Source organism: Ammospiza nelsoni, chromosome 6 (assembly GCF_027579445.1).
Source record: "Ammospiza nelsoni isolate bAmmNel1 chromosome 6, bAmmNel1.pri, whole genome shotgun sequence".
NCBI lineage: Eukaryota > Metazoa > Chordata > Aves > Passeriformes > Passerellidae > Ammospiza > Ammospiza nelsoni.
The window spans coordinates 62,625,462-62,647,279 of NC_080638.1; the positions used below are offsets into that span (position 1 = coordinate 62,625,462).

Here is a 21,818-nt window from a genome sequence, read left to right on the forward strand (position 1 = left end):
CCCTGGGCAGTGCCAGCACCCTCTGGGAGCAGAACCTTTCCCTGAGATGCAACCCAAACCTGCCCTGGCACAGCTCCAGCTGCTCCCTCAGGGCTGCAACCAGAGAAACACCAGAGGATAAAATAAACCCCCAGTGCCACCCCCAGAGCCCATCCCACAGCAATCGGATGTGCCAGGTCCTGGCAGGGCACAGGGGAGCACAGGGTCACACCTGGAGCTGGCTGGGTCACCCTGGGAGCCATCCCAGCACAAAAAGTCTTTTTTATTTTAATTTATTTCAACAGAGTAGTGCTTGGTTACAGTTTAGTGAAGAACAAATAGGTACATTCATTGGCCACAGCTCCTGGGGCAGCAGCTGCTGCCCACCTGCAAAGCCAGAACACTGTTAAACCATACCAAAAAAAACCCCCAAAAAACAACCCCACAAAAAAAACAAACCCAAAAGAAAGTTTAATGAAAGGCAACTATGCATTAAAAAAGTCCTTGTAACTTCTGAGCTATAAATGAGTTCAGTAAAACACAGGAGCAGCCCCAGCAGGAGCTGTCAGTCCAGACAGAGGAGAAAACCCCCAAACCCATCAGCAACGAGGCTCACTGCCCTGACCTGCCCTCCCAAAACCCCAGGAAGATCATAGTGTGGCTGTGTGCTTCAGTGCAAGAGGAACAATGAGCCTGTAGCCCTTGGATTTTGTAGAGTTTTTTTAAATTTTTCTTTTTTTTTTTTTTCTTTTTTTTTTTTTTTTTGCACTACACTCCTTTCCCTCCAAAGTAAAACTTAAAGTGCTCCTAGTGCTTTGGAATTTAAGCAAGAACAGGGGCCACGAGTGTCACTTGCTGTCTTTGGAGGCTCATGGGAGCAGAAGGAAGGGTGGCAGTGCCAGGCCCTTGACCAGCTTTGCCATAAGCCAAGCAGGGATTGGGATGGAGCAGCCTGTTCCTGCCAGGACACAGGGGAGCAGCTGTGGAGCTCTGGCTCAGGGCTGTGCTCAGAGCTCCCATCTTTGCCTTCTCCAAAAAGAGCCAGGAGTGGCTGCTCTGTTGGGCCAGCAGGAGGTGGGCAGGGAGAGCACAGGGCACACACAGGGACGCACAAGTGACACCGAGCTCAGCACAGCCCCAGGGCTGAGGGGGCCGGGCTGGGGAGGGGAGGATGCCCCAGGGCTGGGGTTGCTCTCACAGCTCCCAGGTGTTGTCCCAGCACAGCATTCCCTGTCCCCAGTGTCACAGCAGGGCTGGAGCAGCACGGGGCAGGTTAAAAGCAGTCCCAGGGTGGATGTGCCCCATGGTCAGAGCAGCTCCCTCCCTGCACCAGCGCCTTTAGCCAAAGCTGCTCTGCTCAGCCCCAGGAATAACACCAAGCCTCATCTCCAAAGAGCCCAGGCCAGGTCAAACTCGGCTGTTTTGGTTAAGGAAAGACAGAGGGACCTGTCCCAGCCTGGCCCAGCACTCCCACCCTGCCCCAGGTCCATGGGGAGGGCAGAGTAAGGAGCACAAGGATCACATCCCTGTGGTTTCTGCCCCTTCCTTCAGCAACAGCAACGTTCCACAGGCAGCCACACACCCCCTGCACCTCAGTGGGGACCCAGCAGTTCACATTCACTTCAGGTTAAAACTCTTGGTTATCTGCTAAATGCAATTTAATACTGAGGGGGACGAGGGGAGCCCCACTGTGGGCAAGGAGGAGGGGGAGCAGGGCTGCTCCCAGCACCCAGGGGGTGCAGCAGCCCTGGATTCACACACATTCCTGCACACACACTCCTGCTGAGCCAGCTCCAGCCTCTCCCTGCAGGGACAAGGCAGCCCTGTCCCCGTGCCACGGGCCAGCAGGAACAGTGACCTCCCTCAGCTCTGAGCCACAGGCCCAGGTGGGACCAGCAGGCAGGGCAAGACCCCCCGAGCCCCAGGGCTCACCCAGCCCTGCCAGGTGGGAATATGGCACAGAAAACTCCAGCACCCAGCACCGGGGGCCCTGCCCAGACAGAGCTCCCAGGGAGGCAGGATGCAGAGTCCTTCAGGGAACACCTGTCTGCAGAAGACAGTGCCTCTCCCAGCTCTGGATGTGCAATTAAAACAGTAACTAGAACAGTCTCAGGCCACGCACGGCCCGAGCGAGATCCGTTCCTTCCAAGTGTGCAGATAAAAGTGCAAATATGCATTTGATGTTTCTTTTCTAGTGAGGAAGCTCTGGTGCATTTAGCTGCCAACATCTTGAAGACCAGACCAAGAAAAAAAAAAACAAAAAAAAAAAAGCTTCCAGAGAGTTCAGCTTCACTTTGCTACATGGTACCTTAAAGTCACAGTTCTCTGACTGCAGTGCCCGCAGCGCCGGGCTCGGTCCCGCACGGCTGCGGCAGTAGTGGAATGTTTGTGTCATGAGTTAATGCTTCAGGGGGAGAGGAGGAAAAGAGGAAAAACCAGGTTACAATCCTATACACGAGTGCCACTCTGGGAAGAGAGGGAGCCTCCTCAGTTGTGTGGGGCAGTTGTGTGGGAGCTGTGCTGGTGCTGGTTGCTCTCCGAGCCGCCGGCGGCGCAGAGCAAGGGCGCGCTGTCCGCGGCGCCCTCGGTGCCAGCCAGGGAACCGTAGCAGCCCGAGCACTGAGGGGTGGCCAAGCTGCAGGAGAGACAGAAAAAACACACTGAGAGGTGCCCAAGCTGCAGGAGAGGCAGAAAAAAATAACAGGCATGGGGTTTTTAGGGATGAATAATTTGGCTTCTCCAGAGTTCTGCTCCCAGCACTGGGGGTCAGGGGGTTGAATTTGAAGGTGCAGTATCTCCAAGGAACTTGGCTTTGATGAGAGAAGAGCACCAGGCCCCGCTGGTCAAGAGGAGCCAGAAGCTCTGAACTGCCCTCTACACCCCTGGGCAGCAAGTGAGGTGTGGCAGACAGGTAGGCAGAAGAATTATAAAAGAAAGGCCTTATGAAATCAAATTGCCAAAGCTGGCCTCTCATTTCTTCTAAGTGCAGCTAACAAGCAATTTGCAAGTTGCCATGTGAAGCTATTTTGAGAATCAGAGGTTCCTCTAACACAAATCTATTCTGAGGACAAAAAACAAATGCACCTGTGCAAACAGTAAGATTTGTCCCATGAGAATCCACAAAGAAAAATGTAAACATATCTAGAGAGAGAAAACTTGATAGACATATACAATAGCCCTTACTGACCAGTGAACTGAATTTCACTGCATTGCTGACCAATTAGGTTTAATGCAGTGCTGGTATTTCCTATAAATAAAATTCTTTATTCACAAAGCTCATAAAAATGTGAGCTTTGTGAATAAAGAATTTGCTTTCTGCATGAAGAAATGGAGTCTTGGCTGATTTATTCCAACATATGGAGACCCCAAAGATGTGACTGATGCGAGACGAACAGCTTGTCACAAAAAAAGGTGAAATGAGCCAAGCTGACCCCAGGACCAGGCAGTGAGACAGGGTTTAGAGATGGAACATACAAAGTCATGAAAGGAAGATGGAGACAGCCATGAGTATGGCCAAGGCAGGAGAGGACAGCAGTGCCATGAGACACAGCACAGGGACAGAACCACCGGCAGCACCTCTGCCTGCAGGATCAGCAGGAAAAGAAATTCAAGCAGTGAATTTACAAAGTAGCAAAAGGCTACGGCTACAGTCAGCCACAGGAACAAAGACAAGAGGCAGCCAGTGAAGTGCAACTGGGGCACAGGGGCTGCAGAGGGTGTGGAATGCATGGAAATGAACACAACTCCTGGGAGGAAGAGTGATAACAAAACTGCGAGTCGCAGAACACAAACGAGGCCTCCAAACCTCTGGAGATAGATGGCCCAAAGAGTCCTGGAAGGTGAGGCAGCCCAAGAGCTGCTGAGGAGAGAAGGGCCCAGCAAATCGTGGGGACAACAGCCTCAAGAACCATGGTGAGTGAACAACTGCTGAGGTGTGGGGAAACAAGTTGCAGGATAGAAAAGTAATGTGGAAAAGCCACATGTGTGGAAACATACATGGCACAGAAAGAAAGCCGAACTGTGAGTTAGAAGAGGCAAAATATGTTGGGATAAGGAGAGAGAAAGTACAATAAGTGTATGCTGATAGCTTTGTTACTGTGTTGTGTGGTCATGGAGCTGTCCCTGATTAGGTAAATGCATTTAGTGCATCCTGAACCTGCACTCTGGTTCTGGGACAGTGCCCGTGAGTGTCCCTGCGTGCGGATGCTCAAGAGCACATGGTACCTGTGTCAGTCATTCCCTTTCTATCCCAGAGCTGGACACAGCAGGAGGGGCAGCAACAGTCAAACCACGTGGAGAAACAAATGAAGAACCAGGAGCCCAGAACCAGAACTTAGTTGTGTGCTCATGCAAAATTACCTCTGTCAGGATTAAGTCACCCCCACATGGTGCAGACAGGCAGCCATCTGAGCAGATCTCATCCTCCAGCAGAACTCAAACTGCAGGACCAGTGGAACCAGACAGTATTTTTGTGGCAAAGCTTCTTTCCAGACCCAGTGGCTCCCCCTGGGCTGGGTCCCTCAGTCAGCAGTCCCCCGTGGAACTCACAGACTCCAAAACAGAAGGGGAGAACTGCAGGCACTTGGTGCCTTTCTAGAGTTTTCTACATTTGTCTTTTGGTAATTTTCTCCTTACCAGGGGAAAATTACCAGAAGACAAATATAGAAAAATGTGTGCAGTTTTTAGGGTTTGTTTTCTTGCCTTTTCCCCTCCTGTTTTTCAACCACAAGTGTTTTAGGGGGAGAACAGAGGTGCAGCAGCACAGGATGGTGCCACAGAACTTTTGCTTCCCTAGCTGGCAGTGGCATGTAACAGCTCAGCCCTCCTCCCCCTGTTTGGGGCAGTGCCTGCCCATCATTTGACATCAGCTGATCTATATTTAATTGATGTTCATTTAAGAAACCTGTTGTAGACATGGGATGGTGTGGCAGACCTCCCCCTGCCCTGCTGCACCTCTGTTCCTTTTTTTTTTGTTTGTTGGTTTTTATCTAAAACAATGTCTAAGGAGCTTACTAGAAAGTGACAATAAAGTATTCTTGAAATCTATATTCATGCACATACAAAATCCAGAAATTGAAGAAGTCAGATCCACTCTCTCTGCAGATTTTCTCTGTGATCCTTCACCTGGGGACAGCTACAGCAGCCCTTGGCACCTCAGGTCTTCATAAGTCTTTTTGTTCACCACGTTCCCACTGGAATCCTCATATTCCTCCTCTGTGTCGGGCTGCCACCTCTCTGAAGGCTTCTGCTGTTTCAGCTTTGCCCACAGTGAGACTGCATCCTCAATCTGTGTGATGCTGGCAAAGTGTGCTGTGTTGGGAACGCCCAGGCACCTCATTCCATGAGCATGTCTCCACTCTGCAAAGTGCCTCTGGAACGCCCTGGGCCCTCGGTAGGTGCAGTTACCACAGATCTCACAGCTGTAGTTGATGTTCAGACCATGGAGTTTATACAACCAGTATGGGATGGGCTTCCCATCCCAACCAAGAGGCAGATTTTTAGGGTTATATATTATTTAATTTTCTTCATCTTCATTCTCGCTGTCACTGACCTGCTCTTCCTCCTCCTCTCTCTCCTCCCCTGTCCGTGCCAGCTTACGCTGCACGTTCTCATGGGTGAGGTGAGCAGGAGAAGGCTGAGAGGTCCAGGTGGGCACCAGCAAGGGTGAGGGCACTGCTGGTCTCCTCAGGCCAGCCTGGGAATGTGCCATGCTCCCACTTCTTCTCAAACTCTGTCTGAATTTTCCCAAAAAGTTCATTCTGGTCCAGTAATGGTTTCACTCGATCTGTGTAACCCTGCAGGTACTCAAGGAGCACCTGAAGATACCTCTTATATTCAGCATTTTTTCTCTCCTTGGGAAAACTGAAGAGTTGATCAAATGTGGCTAAGTAAGTGATATAATCAAATTTCTCTGATGATTTCAGGTTAATGTACTTGAGGTAACAATCATGCAAATCCAAGTATTGTCCGTACCCTTCCTCAGCTGTGAACTCCACCAGATTCTGAGCTTCTTCACTCGGGTTGTTTCTGGCCTTCAGCAGCTCCTCAAACTCCACTGACATAGGAACACACATCTCATGTGGGTACTTCTGGTGAAATTCCTCAATTTGCTTCAGTCTGTTGTAAAACTCCACAAACTCATTTGGCCCGGAAATGGCGCTGAGCTCTTCCTCACGCAGACCCTTGTGGTCATACAGCTCCCACAGGCTGCTGCTCACCCCCATGTACCTGTCCTGCATGGCCTGGGTGTGGTGGTCTGAGTTGATCTGGTCATGGAGCCTGGACTTCTTGGTGAGCATCTCCCTCACCATCATGTCCATGAGCCCTCCTGCTCCTCGTGGTACTGCTGCTGCTGCTGCTCCAGGATCGTCTCCATCCCGCTCCCCTGTGTGCCTGCAGCTCTCCTCTTCTCCCAAGATTATAGGCAGCAAGTAATTTCTTAACCAAGTCCTAGAACCTTGAATTTTATCTGCAGCAGTTCCTTAATGTTTAGAAATAATTAGCTCACAAATAAAATGTTACTGCTGAAGCAGAAAAGTCAGGATACAACCTGACACCCCGTGGGTCAGGGTGGTGGTAGCTGTCTGAATAAATGGTGGCTGCAGCTCTCCTGGAGTGACAAACGTGGCTCTGTTGAAGGGGTGATCCTGTAGAAGGCTGTAGTTGTCCTCTCAAGGTCCAGTGGTGCCTGGTGTTCCTCTGGGAATCCAGTGGAAAAGGCTGCTGTGCTGTTCCCAGGCTCAGATTATATCCAAGAAGGAATGCTTGGCTCCTCCCCCTGGGCAGAGCATCTCCCAGTGGGATGATGGAATTTTATCAGCCAGGCAGGGACACTCAATTTCTCCTGGAGGGAGGATCCATTGTGGAAGAGATAAAGAAAACTGCCCCACCTGGTTTAACAGCTGGCCCACGAAGAGAAGCTATCCCCCAGAGTCATGAGGGGATGGGTCATGGAAGAGATAAAGAACACTCCCCCACCTGGTTTTAACAGATGGTGATAGAATACACCTGGTTACATCCTGCATTGCAATCTAAGACAGTTGAATATTACCTTTCTATGCTGTAAGATATAAAGCTGTTTTCTTTTAAGAGATAAGATGACTCTGACTAAAACAGCTGGGATGGAACACTGACAAACAGCTGTTGGTGGATAAAGAAGATACAGCGTGTTCATCCTGGATTTTGTGAAGATTCTATTGCTCGTTACAATCTCTGCTGTTTAATCTTCCACAGATAACACAGAAGACTCAGTTGTGATTCTCCACTATGGCTGTTGTTGATTGTGAGCTGTTTTAGTGCTTTCCTTTGTTTCATTTTGCTGTCACAGGTACATGACTGTTTAGAAAGGTGTTACCTCAACTTGCTGATAGGGTTACCACTGATATATTGATTACATAATGTGAATTTACTGATTTTATAATAGACATAATTCATAAGATGTTATTACTGTATTTACAGCTAGCTTCTTATATGCTTTAACATCTCTTTGTGTAATTATCCAAAAGACTCACATGGTTTCAGGATCCTTCTTTTTTGTTTCTGCCTCTCTTAGGCCAGCTTAGCTCTCTGGCTAGTCCCTCACTGGCTATATGGTTTCACCCAATGCTGTCTCATAATTAAATATTTTTCAGACTTCCAAGAAAAGATACTTGAGCTTTGCTGAAAGCCTCCTCTGAACTGCTGGTCTTGTGGTTTTGCCACTTATTACAGAAGCACTCCAGAAGTTTGCTGTGTTTGAAGCATCTCTATCCTGAAGGAAACTTTGGAGGGATCCAACTACTGGATGGTTTGATTAGTCTTCAACCCCAAGGCCTTTACTCATAACTGCTATTCATAAGAGCCCTGCTTTAAAATGTGTTTAGGGAATTCCCTCCCAGATGGAGCCTGGGCTGTGGCCAGGCCTTAGCTCTACCTGGAAGGAGAATTTGTCAATAAACCAAATGTTTTCTGCATCAAAACTGGATTCAGGTCACTTTGGCTTGACAATTTGACCCCTTAGATATGACAGCTGAACCTATCTTTAGAGTGAGCTTGGGAATTATTATCTGGAAATAATTATCCAAGCCCTCACTAAATTGAGGTTTGTCAGCTGTTCACAGACTCTGGGATGATGGTACAGTGTTTCAGAGATCCCTAATTACCTAATTCCACATGTATTATTTATTATGTGTATTATCTGAATTAATTGTTGTACCTGGCTTATTCCTGATTGCTGTCAGTTTCTTGTTCACTACATTTATGGTTTTGCCTTGATGTTTCCTCATGCTCATAACCAAAGACATGCATCTCATTTTAAAAAAGCCAAAAGAAAGAGAATTTAGTGCCTTAAGAACATCCAAATAATGTAACATGTACATTGGAAAATTGGACAACAAAGAATTTTGAATAATGCAATATTTGCATCAAAAATTTGGAAAGGAGATCACCAAATCTAAATCCCAATTGAGTGTGCCTCAATTAGCAAAGCCCAATTGATTCACTGACTTCAAGAGAGGGTGTGCTTGTGTTTTACCAGCAGCAGGTTCAAAGTGGTCACCTGTTTGTTCAATCAATCACTGATCACCTCTGGGAGAATGAGGCCCAGTGGAAGAGAAAGAGCCCAATCACCCTGCAGCCCTCGTGGCCAGAGCAGGAACAGAAGCAGGACTGCCAAGGCTTAGCTGTGTCTGCAAACTACAGAGGCAATTTGCCAACAAAGCCTCATGTCATCATCACAGTATAGTGTTCCTGCTAACCTCCCTCAGCTATTCCCTGTTCCAGGATCCAGGAGGACATTCAGTGGTGTCAAAGATCAACACTTCCAGCTAATGGACCTTCTCCTGAGTCTCAACTATTTGGCTTTAAAACAATGGTCATTTATCTCCATTTCCCTAAGAGACATTGGACATTAATCTTTTGTTTTCTCATGCTGTGAAATGCTGTGTCAGTGACTTGATAGAATTTGATAAGCTTTGTTGATTGTAATCAGCCTTTCGTCCCATATCTAACAGATAACCAGTGATAACCTTAATGAGATAATACCCTCCCAAGAGCAAGCTGTTTTAAAACCAGAACAGAACCTTTTTTAAATTAATGAAAAGGGTGAGATGTTGGAGACAGGTAGAAGAATTATAAAAGAAAGGCCTTATGAAATCAAATTGCCAAAGCTGGCCTGTCATTTCTTCTAGGTGCAGCTAACAAGCAATTTGCAAGTTGCCATGTGAAGCTATTTTGAGAATCAGAAGTTCCTTTAACACAACATTCTATTCTGAGGATGAAAAACAAATGCACCTGTGTGAATAATAAAATTTGCCCCATGAGAATCCACAAAGGAAAAATGTAAACATATCTAGAGAGAGAAAATTTGATAGACATATACAATAGCCCTTACTGACCAGTGAACTGAATTTCACTGCATTGCTGACCAATTAGGTTTAATACAGTGCTGATATTTTCTACAAACATGAGCTTTGTGAATAAAGACTTTGCTTTCTGCATGAAGGAAATGGAGTCTCAGCTGATTTACTCCAACAGTGAGGGACTAGGAAGTGAAGTGGAAAGGAAGGAAAGTGTTCCAGGCCAGGCTGGACAGGGCTTGGAGCACCCTGGGATAATGGAAGGTGTCCCTGCCCATGGCAGGGGGTGGAACAAGAGGAGCTTTAAGGTCCCTTCTATCCCTAACCATTCCATGGAGACAGGTGACAGGGCTGCCAGGATGCCTTGTAAGAGTTTTGCTGGGGATACCTGACCATTGTCCCCACACCAGCAATTCCTGCAGAGCTTTGTCCCCACTCCCTTCCAGAACTTCACCAGCTCTCACTCCCCAGTGGAGAAACCCCTCTGGAGATCATTCCAGAGCCCTCTGAAATGGATCCCACCCCTCCTGGATGAGGTCTCCTGTTTGCATCACCACCTGTGAGCACCATCCACCTCTCTGAGCTGCTCACTTCTGCCCAATAAAAGCAACTCCTTGTGAGCTGCACAAGGGAACAAAAGCTATGTCAGAGGCTCCCTGCCCCATATATCCCACCCAAGCTGCCTCTTCCACCAAAGCTTTTCCTGGGAGCAGAAGCCAGGAGCTCTGGTGCTGCCCCAGAGGCACAACCCTTCCTTACCCTCCTTCCCTGGCCCCGAGCCGTGACAAGTCATCGTCGCTGTCGTAGCGCCTGGGATTGTCAAAGAAATAGGCCCTGGAGCTGTAGCTGTGGCTGTTGACCATCCCTGCTGGAGTCTGCCAAGGAGAAAGGAGTTAGGCCAGAAGCAAAACATTCCCCAAAAGTCATCCCAGGCATCCTCCCAGCACAGGGAGACTTGGTCAGGCCTACCAGGTTCTGGCTCAGTCTCTGGGCGCGGAAGAACAGCACCACGAAAGTGGTTGGCACCAGCTCCCAGAGGAACAGGACCACTCCAAACACCACGTACTCCTCACTGCTCACCTCCACGTGCACCTGTGGGCACAAGGCAGAGGGGTCTGTGTCATGCCAGCCACCCACAGAGCTCCCAGAAGCTGGAACTGGGAGTCCAGAGCAACCTTTCCAAAGGCAGGAGTCCCCAGAGCAGCAGAGTGACCTTCACCTGGTGCTGCTGCTGGTTTGGGTGGGCTGGTTCTGCTCAGAGGGTGCCACCAGGGCACTGGGAGCTCCTGCCCACGCCAGTGACTCTCCCTCACACACAGCCATGCCCAATTAAGCATTGCTGTTCTGCTCTAGTTGAGCTGTCCCTCCTCTCCCTCACAAGAAGAGTTGGCAGGCTGGAAGGGAAGAGCAGGGAATCCTTCCTGAAGAAGTGGCTGGGGAGAGGAGGACTCAGATTTGCTGGGTGCAGAGAGCAAGCAGAGCAGAAAGGCAGCTCATTTGGGGGTTCAGCTACTCAGACACCCCCCAAAACTCCCTGTTCACCCTCACAGGATAAGGACTGACTGCATCTCACTTCACTGGCTCTGGATTTGGGGGGTGACACACTCACCTTGTCTGAAAGGTTGTCCCAGCCATAGTTAAAAGGACCAGGAACATTGTCTGGAGATATGGCCACAGCTACCAGGTTATAGCAAGCCCTTGAGGAATACAGGAGGGCCACTACAGATCCCACCAGAATAGCCTGGCAGACAGATGTTCCCTAGGACAAGAAGAAATAAAAAGAGTTTTAATACAGAGCTGTGATGTTCTTCCCCGTTCCCTTAAATGCATGAGCAGCTGTGCAGGCAAGAATGACCCAGAACATTTGTATGTTGTTGCTAAAATATTCAGAGCTGGCTAAGAGCTTTCTCATGTGATGAGTTCATTGCAGCAGCCACACAGCCAGAGCTGCCTGGGAGCAGGGAAGGATCTGAGGCCCTGGAGTGTCCCTGGCAGGACTCTGTCAGTCAGCTCCAAACTGGGGGTCCCCGGAGAGGCTTTCCACCCCCTGCCTTCCTCTGGGAATCTCCACAAGGCCAACAACCAACCAGCAGGAAAATCAACTTCTGCTTCACAGCCCAGACCCTGCAGAGGTGTTCACCCAGCCCTTTCACCTGCAGCCACCCAGCACCCCAACAGTGCTCTAAGAAAGGAGCTCAAGTATTTGGGGTGGGCAGAAACATCCAGAGCTTGAACCCCGGTACCTGAAGGGAGCCCACAGGAAAGATGGAGAGAGACCATTCACAATGGCCTGGAGGGGACAGGATGCAGGGAATGGCTTCAAACAGACAGAGGGCAGGGTTAGATGGGATATTGGGAGTAAATTCTTGGCTGTGAGGTAGTGAGGCCCTGGCACAGTGTCCCTGACAGTGTCCAAGGCCAGGCTGGATGGGCTTGGAGCAGCCTGGGATAGTTAAAGGTAACCCATGGCAGGGGGGTGGAACTGGATGGGATTTAAGATCTCTTCCAGCTCAAACCATTCAGGAGTGCTGAGACAAACCAGGTTTTGTTAAATCCATCCATGAATCCCTTTAATGGCTGCTGGGAGGCAGCAAGTCACAGTGAGGGGCGAACACCCTTCAGCACCTGAGCTGCCTTTGTGTTTAAGCAGAGAATCTGCTGGGGAAGCTCATCCCAGTGCTCTGCTGCACATCCCAGCTCTATTTTCCTAGATCTGGAGCTCAGAGTCAGCAAGAAAGAGGTGTCAACAGACAAGTGACAGCCCTGAAGCCAAGCACACATCCTGCTGCCACTGGAAGCTGAGCCTGGGTGCTCAGGGCAGCACAATGAGGCACAAAGGCTGCTGAAGCAAATCTGCAGCTCACAAAGACCCCAGGACAGGAGCTGGCTGCAGTCCAACCTCCTTCCCACAGCTCCAACCTTCCCACCTCCAGCCTTGCTGTGTGCCTTTGAGTTCAGGGGCAGGACAACCTTCTGGGGCATCTGTGTGACATTTCTGCTCATCCCCAGCCTGTTTCTGCAGCAATTTCCCAAACACAACATCAGAGGATGCCCCCAAGGCAGGGGAGGGAGGCAGAGACCTTCAGCAGGGTGAGTATCCAAGTGCAGAGCAGAGGCTTCCCTGGAGCACATTGTACACAGCCCAGGGGCAGCCTCAGGCATGTGAGGAGAGGAAGTTCCTGCACTGGGGGAACTGGGTGAGTTAATGAGTGTCAGAGCCAGGCAGAGCTGGACAGCAGGCCCAGGCCAGCAGGGGTGTGAGCAGCTCCTCTGTCCCTGCCTCACTGCAGAGCTGGGTGCCACCTGCAGCCTCTGGACAGCTGTCACAGAGCCAGGCAGGACACCAGACCCAGCCCACACCCTCTGCATTCCCGGAGGCCACCGATGCCCTCTGCTGCTTAAGGAGCCACACATCTCCTAGAGAAAGCCTCAGTAACAGCTGGCTGTGCTCAGGTGCTCTGGTTTTTCCTCTGGATGTTTCCAGGCACTCAGGTGGACACTGACTGCAGCCTCCTGCCACAATCCTGGTGACTTTTCCACTTTCCTAGCTGCTGGAAAAGAGCTACGTGTGTTCAGACCCTCACCTGTCCTGCTTTGGGACAGGACCTACAGCAACTTCTCCTCCCATTCCAAAATGCTCATCTCACCCTGGACATCTCATCCTACCCAAGGAGAGCCCACCTAAAGTTGGATTTCTGGGGATCCCCATTGCAGGAATCATGACACATCTGCTACAGGTAAATTTACAGCACAAACTGCATCTGCTGCTCTGAGAGAACCCTCTCCTCAAGGCAAACCTGGGATTTTCTGTGCCTGAAAAGCAGAAGCAGCTCATAAATCTGTTATGCCAAAGCTGCAGACAAAGTATTTCCCTAAAAGATGCAGGAAACATCACTCCCACAGCAGGAGCATGCACTTTGTGAAAGGGAGGAATCCAGGAATTGCCACCTCCACACTGGAAGGAGAATTTGAGCCAGAGCAGCTCAGGTGCCACCAGGCCAGCACTGCCCTGAGTGAGCACACCCAGCTCCAGCTGGGAATTCCCAAGGCATTTACCCACCTTGGACTCGAGGTAGACATTGGCTGAAGACATCTTTCCCAGTTTGCACATGCAGCAGGCCAGGGAGATGGCACAGAGGATGAAGAGGCTGTCATTGACCAGAGCCCGGGCCAGGACTGTCCACCTGAGCTGCTTCTCTGGGACCTCTCCATGGATCAGCATTGCACAGGTTAAATTCACAACCAGGAACAGGAGGCTGGTGAGGATGGAGCCCAGGTACAGCAGGACCCTGGAGACATGGTGAGGGGGAAAAATGGTCAGTGAGACAAGGCCAGGTTCATTGTGCACCTCCCTCCTGTGTCAGCAGAGCCTCCCAGGGCTCAGCCTGCTGGGCAGCTCAGGCATTCCAGCAAATTTCTGGGGTTGTATTGGCAGCCCAAGGCTGCAGAGGATTTGTTGGAGCTGCTCTCAGAACACATGAGCAGCGTAAGCAGTCATGAGTTACAAGACTCATCTTCTGACAGTCAGGTTCTTATCTTGCAGATTTGAAGTGTTGCTCCAGCTCTGCATTAACTCCAGTCAATAAGCCATGAGTCATCACCACCACTGCAACTCCTTTCTTGAGAGCCCCTGGAGCTTGCATTTCCACCCTGGGGTTCCCTGGGCTGCACAAACCTGGGGCTCCCCCACTGCTCAAGCCTTGTTCTGCTGATCTTTGCTGGGCTGGGACAGCTCAGAGTGACCCTAGGAGTCCACCCGGGGAAACTGGATGCTTGAGCTCCTCTGGCACCCTTGAAGCTCCCAGTCCTGCTCCAGGGTGAAATTCTGCTCCTTTCTCAGAGCACAGGTATGGAATTAGAACTCTGTTCAGCTTTTGGGGCCTGTCCCCCCCTGTTCCCAGCCAGTTCCCATGGGATCAGCTTTGCAGGCAAGGTCAGGACAGCAGCACTTACTTGTACTTGTTGAATTCAGCTGCACATTTCACTTTGAAGATGACCTGGAGGAAAGATTTGCACAGGATTAATTTAGGTTTCCTTTCAACTTTGTCAAGAGATAACCAGGGAAATCAGAACCCAGCTGGACATCTCCAAGGAATCTGGATTATTTATCAGCACCAACTCCTGCTCTGGACCCAAAACAATGGCACTTTCTTCTTGTACAAGCCCAGCCCAAATACAGGTTCCCAACAACCATAAACATATTTAACACCCCATATGTGACAAGCACTTTAACACCACACCTTGAAGACTTCGAGAAAAGAAAGGAGTTTAGCACTTCAAAGTCCTTCAAAAATACACCTCCTTTTCCCAATGTTTTGGGCTATTTTAGGACCTCAACCATGCTGGATTTCCATGTGAGAGGAGCAGGGACAGTTTAGGAAGGTGCAGATACTACCAAGTCACAGCTCAGATGTGAATTCCTGCTGCAAAGGCACAGGGAGCCTGTGCTCACACTGCTCAGAACTGGATTAGGGTTGTGTCCAGCTCCAGCTCCCACCAGGAAGGATCCCAGAGCTGGGGTGCCATTCAACCACAGGCAAAGCTCTGACTGGAGACTTTGAAGGAACTTGGGAAGAGGCACAGACACATCCAGAGCGGTCCCACCTGCACTTGTGGGATCACTGCTCAGCTGTGGAGGTTCAGTTTCCCTTCTCCCACAAGGAGCCTTCCCTGTCAGCAGTGAAGGATCATCCATCTCCTCCCTGGCATCCTCAGGCAGCTTTTATCCTGGTGGGATTCCTTGGCTCCTGCTTCCAAGTCAGCACTGAGGCAGAAATGGCACACGAGCTTCAGGAATCAGGCTGCTGCCAAGGGGATTCCCAGAGCCATTCCAGGATCTGAGGGCTGTCTGAGCCACTGCAGTGCTTCCAAGCATTTCAAAGGACATTGGGCAGCTTCAGTGATTCCCTTCCAAGAGCCACGTCCAGTGCCTGGCTCCTCTTGCTGAGAGAGGATGAGCTGAACTGAGTGAGGAATGAGACGTGGTTCATCAGCAGAGGGAGGTATCCAGCCCCAGGAATGTTCTCTGTCCCCTTGTCCTGGCACACAGAAGTGCAGGAGTGTGGCACAGTCCACTCTGAGCCCTAAAACTCATCATTTGGGCCACATGGATACTCAAAACCAGAAATATCCCTGAATCCTCCCTTGTTTGCTGAGGGTGACATTCAGGCACTTTGGAATCACTGAGGCTGGAAAAGCCCTCCAAGGTCACCAAGCCCAACCATTAATCCAGCAGCACCACATTCACCACTAAACCATGCCCTCAAGTGCCACATCCACTCTGAGTTTTTTGAACACTTCCAGGGCTGGGGACTCCACCACAGCCCTGACCAGCCTGTTCCAACACCTCACCACCCTTTCAGTGAAGAATTTTTTCCTAACATCCAGTTAGGATCTAAATATCCCCTGGCACAACTTGAGGCTGTTTCCTCTTGTCCTGTCAAAACAGGCATTGGTGACATCCAGCTGGGGAACTCCTGGTTGAACACCCATCCCAGCAGCCTGGAAATCACTGAGCAATCTGCACTCCTGCTGGTTGAGCACCCATTGCAGCAGCATGGAAATCACTGAGCAATCTGCACTCCTGCTGTAACCTCTAAGAGCCCTGCAGAGCCCCTGGTTTGTATCCCAGCTGGGAATGTTGTGTTGCCAGCCCCTCAGCTGAGCAGGGAAGTGCCCCTGGCTCACAGAAGATGCTGTTTTGGGCAGGACACTCTTGCCAAACCTTCCCCTCCAGCCCCAGGGATGAAGGCACACAAAGCTGAGTCAGGGTTAAGAGTGCAACAGCAATTTGAGCCTCATGCTTGGCCTGCTGCCATGGAAAGCAGAGGGAGACCACAGCTCCAGCCTCACACTTTTATTAGCCCCTGGATAGTTGTAGGAATAACTTCAGGAAGGGAACAGCCACCTCTGCTCTGCTGGTTTTGGTTATTCAGGCTGATAAGTTATCTGAAGGTTGCTTTTCCTTCCCAGGGACTGGGTCAGGAGGTGCCACCAGCAGAGTGCTCAGGGTGACTCTGGGTTCTTATCCTTGAGATGAGCTCTGAGCCTCCTGCACGGGGCTCTGCTGCTCCCAGAGCCCAAGGACAGCTCAGGCAGAGGGTTCTGCTGTGAAAAACCCAGCACAGAGAGCTCAGGAGCAATCCTGTTCTTCAGAAACACAGGAAAAACAAACCCCTGTGCTTCAGCAATCCCTGCAAACTGAACGGTTCCTTCAAATCTGAGCTGAGCCCAGCTCCAGAAATCCAGCATGAAAAGAGGGAACAGAGGTCTCAGCAGCACAGAGCAGCAGGACTGGGAAGATTTACTCTGAAGAAATCCTTCACAGCAGTTTGGAACACTCAGGTGCCTTTCCAGAGCCATGGATCCCTTGAGCACTCCACATCAGCCAGAGGGTGAGGCTGCAATGAGCTACGGACCCCAAAGCCCTCTGTGATGCTGGAGGCTTTTGGGTGGGTTTATCCCATAAAAGTGATTTCCTTGCTCACATCACAGCCCAGAGAGCCCCCAGGGTGTGTTCAGAGACACACTCACCCTCAGAAGGTGCACTGGAGGTGTCACAGCTGCTAAGGGAAGAAAATGTCCCAGTGCCAGGATCTTAAACCTTACAGTGAGGCACTCTGGCTGGACCAAAACCAAGCTACTTTCCAGCAGATCTGAAAGATCCAGGAACTTGTTGTTGTCCACTGGAATCAAATCCTTTTTTTTTTTTTTTGCTTCAGAAACACAAATTTGGGCTCTGCAAACATGTCCTGCCCCAACACAGCTCAGCTGCTGGAGCATCCCAGACAGATCCCTCTGCTCACCACACAATGATGGGAGCACAGCACAGACTGTTTTGGGATCACACCTTGTACCAAGTGTGCAAACCCCAGCTTCAGCCCACAGAGGAAAAGCTGGAAGTGTCCACGAGGATCTCTCACCATCCTCACATTAATATCCAGATGACTCCATGCCATCCTGAACGCAGGCTGGAACTCTGCATGTTCCCTCCTTTCCCAGAATAGCTGGTGCCCAGCAGGGCCACCTGTTCCTCTGGGAAACATGGGAAGCACCAGCTATGGGATGGAGCAGTTTGGAGTTTCAGAGATCCCTGCCCAGCTGTCCCTCTGAGCACAGGGTGTCTGCTGCACAGGGAAGGTGAAAGAGAGAAATAAAGGATGAAATTTTCCCAGTTTTCCATCTGAGAAGATCCAGGACAGTACAGACAAACACCTCCCAGGCTGGATGCTCTCTGCAGTGCAATTAGAGCAGGAAGGGGTGAAAGGGGCTGATGGCATCTTCTCACATGGAGCACTCAGAGAAACCCACCCACACCACGAGCCCCACCAGGCCAGCACTCCTCACCCATCCCTGCTGGTTCCCAGGACAGCCAGGGCTGCCAAGGGCTCAAGGAGGTCTTTAACATCAAGGCTGTTGTGGCTGCATTTCACAGAATCATTTAGGTTGGAGAACACCTCCAAGGCCATCAGGTCCAAGCTGTGCCTGATTCCCACCTTGTCACAAGCCCAGAGCACTGAGTGCCACCCCCAGAGGTTCCTTTGACACCTTCAGGGATGGGGACTCCAAACCTCCCTGGCAGCTCCTTTCCATGGAGGAATTTTCCCAAATACCCCATTTAAACCTCCCCTGGCACAGCTTGAGGCCATTTCCTTGTGTCCCTTGGGAAGAGCTCAAGCCTCCCTGGCTGTCCCCTCCTGTCAGGGAGCTCTGCAGAGCCACAAGGTCCCTCCTGAGCCTCCTTTGCTCCAGGCTAAATCCCCTGAGCTCCTTCCATGTACTTCCATTTCCCTGGTCCTGACAAAGAGCTGGGGAAAAGCAGAAGTTGCAGCCACTTGGGAAAGGTGGCATTGCTCAAGCAGCACAGGAGCTACTCCAAAGGCAAAGGAGCATCTCAGGTTGGACATCAGAGCTCTTGAGGAAGATTGGGAGTGGATCTGAGCAATTCTGACCTGATGGACTCTGAACTCCAGGTTGCCAGGAAAGGATTCCTTCTGGTACAAGCTGAAGTAGAAAGGAAGAGATGCTCCCAAGCTAAAGGGATGTTCCAGGTGGAAAAAGCATCCCAAGAGAGCTGGGGAGGACAAGAGCATGGAATGAAAGGACACAGGGAATGGCTCCCACTGCCAGAGGACAGGGATGCATGGGAGATTGGGAAGGAATTCCTGGCTGGGAAAGTGAGGAGGGGCTGGCACAGGGTGCCCAGAGAGGCTGTGGCTGCCCCTGGATCCCTGGTACCCAAGGCCAGGCTGGACAGGGCTTGGAGCACCCTGGGATGGTGGAAGGTGTCCCTGGATGGGCTTTAAGGTCCCTTCCAACCCAAACCATTCTGGGACTCTATGAAAAATAAATACACATTCCACACTGATTCTGTCAGGTCTCTGCATCCCCTCAGGAATCTCATGGCATAGGAAGAGGACAAGCTGTCCCCACAGAAAGGAGGAACACCAGGCAGTTCAGCAAATTTGAATTTCAGCCCTGGAACAGCCTGGAGTGTTCAGTAATGCCAGTTCCCCACAGGTATCTGTTTCCTGGAGCTCCTTCCCCAGCACCTTTCCATCCTCAGCCTCTGTGCTGCCTGAGGGGCTCTGCAAATCAAGCAAGAACAGCTCAAATATCAGCACAGGCCATTTTCTTGCCCAGATGCCATTTCTCCATCCTCTCCACAAAGGAGGCTCTGTGCACAGGGACAATGAGCCAGGCCCTCAGCACAGCAGCAGCTCCTGCTTTTATCTGAGGCCATCTCAGCTCAGGGTGCCACCCCCAGGGCAGCAGAAGCTCAGAGTCCTTCCCCAGGCTGCTGCCAAGTGGGCCTTAAAAACTGGGAAAGGATGGGCACATCCTGCTGGAGTCACCCAGTAAACACACCAGTCACCTCCAGATCACGGGAGCCACAAAAGCTCCAGGATTTCCATCTCTTTCCTCCAAATCTCTGGAGCTTCACCACTGAGATCTCCCAAAAACCCCACAGAGTGATGGACACCCCTCCTGGTTGTTCCAGGGAGGTGTCAGGCCCTCCCTGGAGCTGAGCAAGCAGACCCATTTTTGTAAGTCACTTTATCCTTCCCCACTCCAGATTCAGAGCTCTTATTTCCTCAGACAGGATTTCCCTTGGCTCCAGGTCTTCAAGGAGAAAGAAGTGGGATACACGCAGAGTTCAGTGCAAAACAGATATCGTGGGAGGAGGAGAAGCCTGGCAATCTATTTGGATTTACTTGAAGAGGACCTTTAAACAAGCCTGCAGAGAGGCAAATCTGCTGTCAAATCCAGTGACCTAGAGAAAACCAGAAATCCAGCCACTCTGTGGAGCAGAGCACACAATCCCTGCCTTTCAAGGGACACCAACCCCTCCTGGCTGGAGCAACTGGGAGGTCAGGCTCCCTTAGGCAGACAAGATGGATTTGTGCACTCTATGCACCATTTGTTATTCCACTGCCACTCCATCAACAGAACAGCACCTTTTGCAACAGGCAGCTCACCCCCAAAGCCTCCAGGTGTTTATTGAGGGGGGAAAAGAACCAGAACAGCAGAACAACCCCAGAGCTCCAAGTGTCATGTGAATGTCGGTGTCCTGGGGAAAATGAAATCATAACTCCCGTGGGTGACACACTGGAGAGATTTCTGTGTGCTAGCCATTCTTTTGCAAGGCTGGGGAACAGCTGAGAGCTGCAGAGCAAAGAATCCCAACAACAACAACAAAGCTGGAAGGGAAAAGTGGTGACTTGTTTCATAAATAGGCAGCGAACCGGGAGGCAGGCGAAGCAAAAGGCTGCTCGAGAGAAACTGGAGCAGAAACAAAATATTCAGGAGGAGGATGGGGAGGGGAGAGCCAGGGCTTTAGGAGATAAAGGCAAGTGGAAGGACTAAGGAAAGGAGGCTAAAAATCACCACACGAGTGATGGGAAGCCCAGAAAAGCAGGGACACGGCTCGGTGACAATAACAAGCGGCTCCGCACTGTCCCAGCAGCGATGCCGGCGCTGGGAAGGGGCCTCCCTGGGCTGCCCCGGGCTGTTGTGTGAGGGATCTCGGGTTTTTTTTGTCTGACAAGCTGCCGAACAACAAGCCGGGCTCGCAGCGGAGCGATGGAGGGAAGGAGGGAGCGCAGCAACAATAGCAGAAGAGGCTCTGGCTGGTGACGTAATGGTTGGCATCACTCCAGGCCAGAGCAGCCCCTGCTGCTGCCACTTTCTGGTCCCCTTTGCAGAACGGGAATCAATTAAAAAATAACCAAAAAGATGCAAAACAGTCCCTCAAGTGATGCCCCCCCACATACACACACGCACAAACACCCCGCGGTGGGTCTGGGTGGCAAAGAGGAGAAGCCCACCTGGGAGCAGGGCACGTCCCCGCACCCCCAAATCCCAAATTCAGGGCATGTGCTGTCCCCCCCAGGCGGGGTGTGCAGGCAGGGTACAGCCCTGCACCCCAAAGCCCTGATGCTGGGATTCTGGGCACACTTTTAGCTCACACCATCCCCCCCAAATCCCACCCCGCCCCCCCAGCTTGGATCCAGGGCACAATCCCTGTGCTTCTCCCCAAGCCTGCATTCAGGGCACAATCCTTGTGCTTCATCCTCCCAGCCTGGATTCAGGGCACAACCCCTGCATGCCCCAGGGTGTCCCAAAGTCTGGATTCAGGGCACAACCCCTGTGCCCCGCTCCCAGCCGGGATTCCGGGCACAGCCCCGCACCCCCTCAGGCTGTCCCCAAGGATCGGCCCCTCAGGATCGCCCCCCGACCTCACCTGGGCGCTCACATCCCCATCCCACCCCACAGCCTCGGCTCCAGGGCGCTCCAACTTTGCAGAGGAGCTTCCAACCCCGCTGTCCCGCAGGGTGGAGGTTTTGGAAAGCGAATTTTAGAGGGGTTTTGCCCAAAAGGCAAAACTTACCTCGGCGAAATAGAGGTTGAGGAGGCAGAGGCTGGAGAAGAGGAGGCAGCCGGGCAGGCAGTACAGGAGCCAGTGGGCGAAGGGTTGCTGGAGGCGGAGGGCCTGCAGGGAATTCTGCAGGTAGAAGGAGAACAGGGTGGTCCTGAGGGCTGCCCAGAGCAGGCAGAGGAAGAGGCAGAGCGTGTGGTAACTCAGCCGCCGCTCGCGGTAGTAGAGCAGCAGCCAGAGCTGCAGGTAGGCGAAGAGGAAGAGCGCGGCGTAGAGCGCCGTGTGGAGCACGGTGAGCCCCAGCTCCACGGCGTAGGGCACGGCTGCCCCCTCAGCGAGGGCCATGGGGCAGCGGGAGGCACCGACCCCCTCCCTGCCTTCCCTCAGCCCCGGCTGGACACCCCCATGCAACAAAGGGGAGAACCCCCCCTTTCCCCCTTCTTCTTCTTCTTCTCCTCCTCCTCCTCCCGCCCGCCCGGCTGCACCGCCCGCCCGCCCGCCGCCAAACAACTCCGTGCCGGGGACAGCCGGCTGAGCCCGCTGATTTGAGGGGCGGCGGCGCGCGCTCCCCATTGGCCGCCCGCCGGCCACGCCCCTCGCCGCGCCCACCCGCCGCGCCCACTGGC

General features: G+C 51.6%; 1 protein-coding gene and 1 pseudogene across 1 annotated transcript; both read right to left on the minus strand.

Moving 5' to 3' along the window:
• Positions 1 to 288: 288 nt before the first annotated feature.
• On the minus strand, positions 289 to 21,537 carry GPR137C (G protein-coupled receptor 137C). Its single transcript, XM_059474405.1, has 7 exons — positions 21,205 to 21,537; positions 14,268 to 14,311; positions 13,375 to 13,603; positions 10,924 to 11,073; positions 10,284 to 10,406; positions 10,074 to 10,189; positions 289 to 2,614 (listed from the first exon to the last, which is right to left on the minus strand). Exons 1-7 carry the CDS (start codon positions 21,535 to 21,537, stop codon positions 2,467 to 2,469), a joined length of 1,143 nt encoding a protein of 380 aa, XP_059330388.1. The 3' UTR covers positions 289 to 2,466.
• On the minus strand, positions 5,097 to 6,355 carry LOC132074823 (splicing factor 3A subunit 3-like; annotated as a pseudogene).
• Positions 21,538 to 21,818: the final 281 nt, after the last annotated feature.

What these genes read in the sequence shown, in the direction of transcription:
- GPR137C (XM_059474405.1), bottom strand. Translation starts at nt 21,537, where the DNA reads ATGGCCCTCGCTGAGGGGGCAGCCGTGCCCTACGCCGTGGAGCTGGGG. An exon ending in TCAACCTCTATTTCGCCGAG is followed by an intron (nt 14,312 to 21,204) that starts GTAAGTTTTGCC and finishes TCTTTCCTCCAG; the next exon opens with GTCATCTTCAAAGTGAAATG. An exon ending in AGAGACTGAGCCAGAACCTG is followed by an intron (nt 10,190 to 10,283) that starts GTAGGCCTGACC and finishes TCTCCTTGGCAG; the next exon opens with ACTCCAGCAGGGATGGTCAA.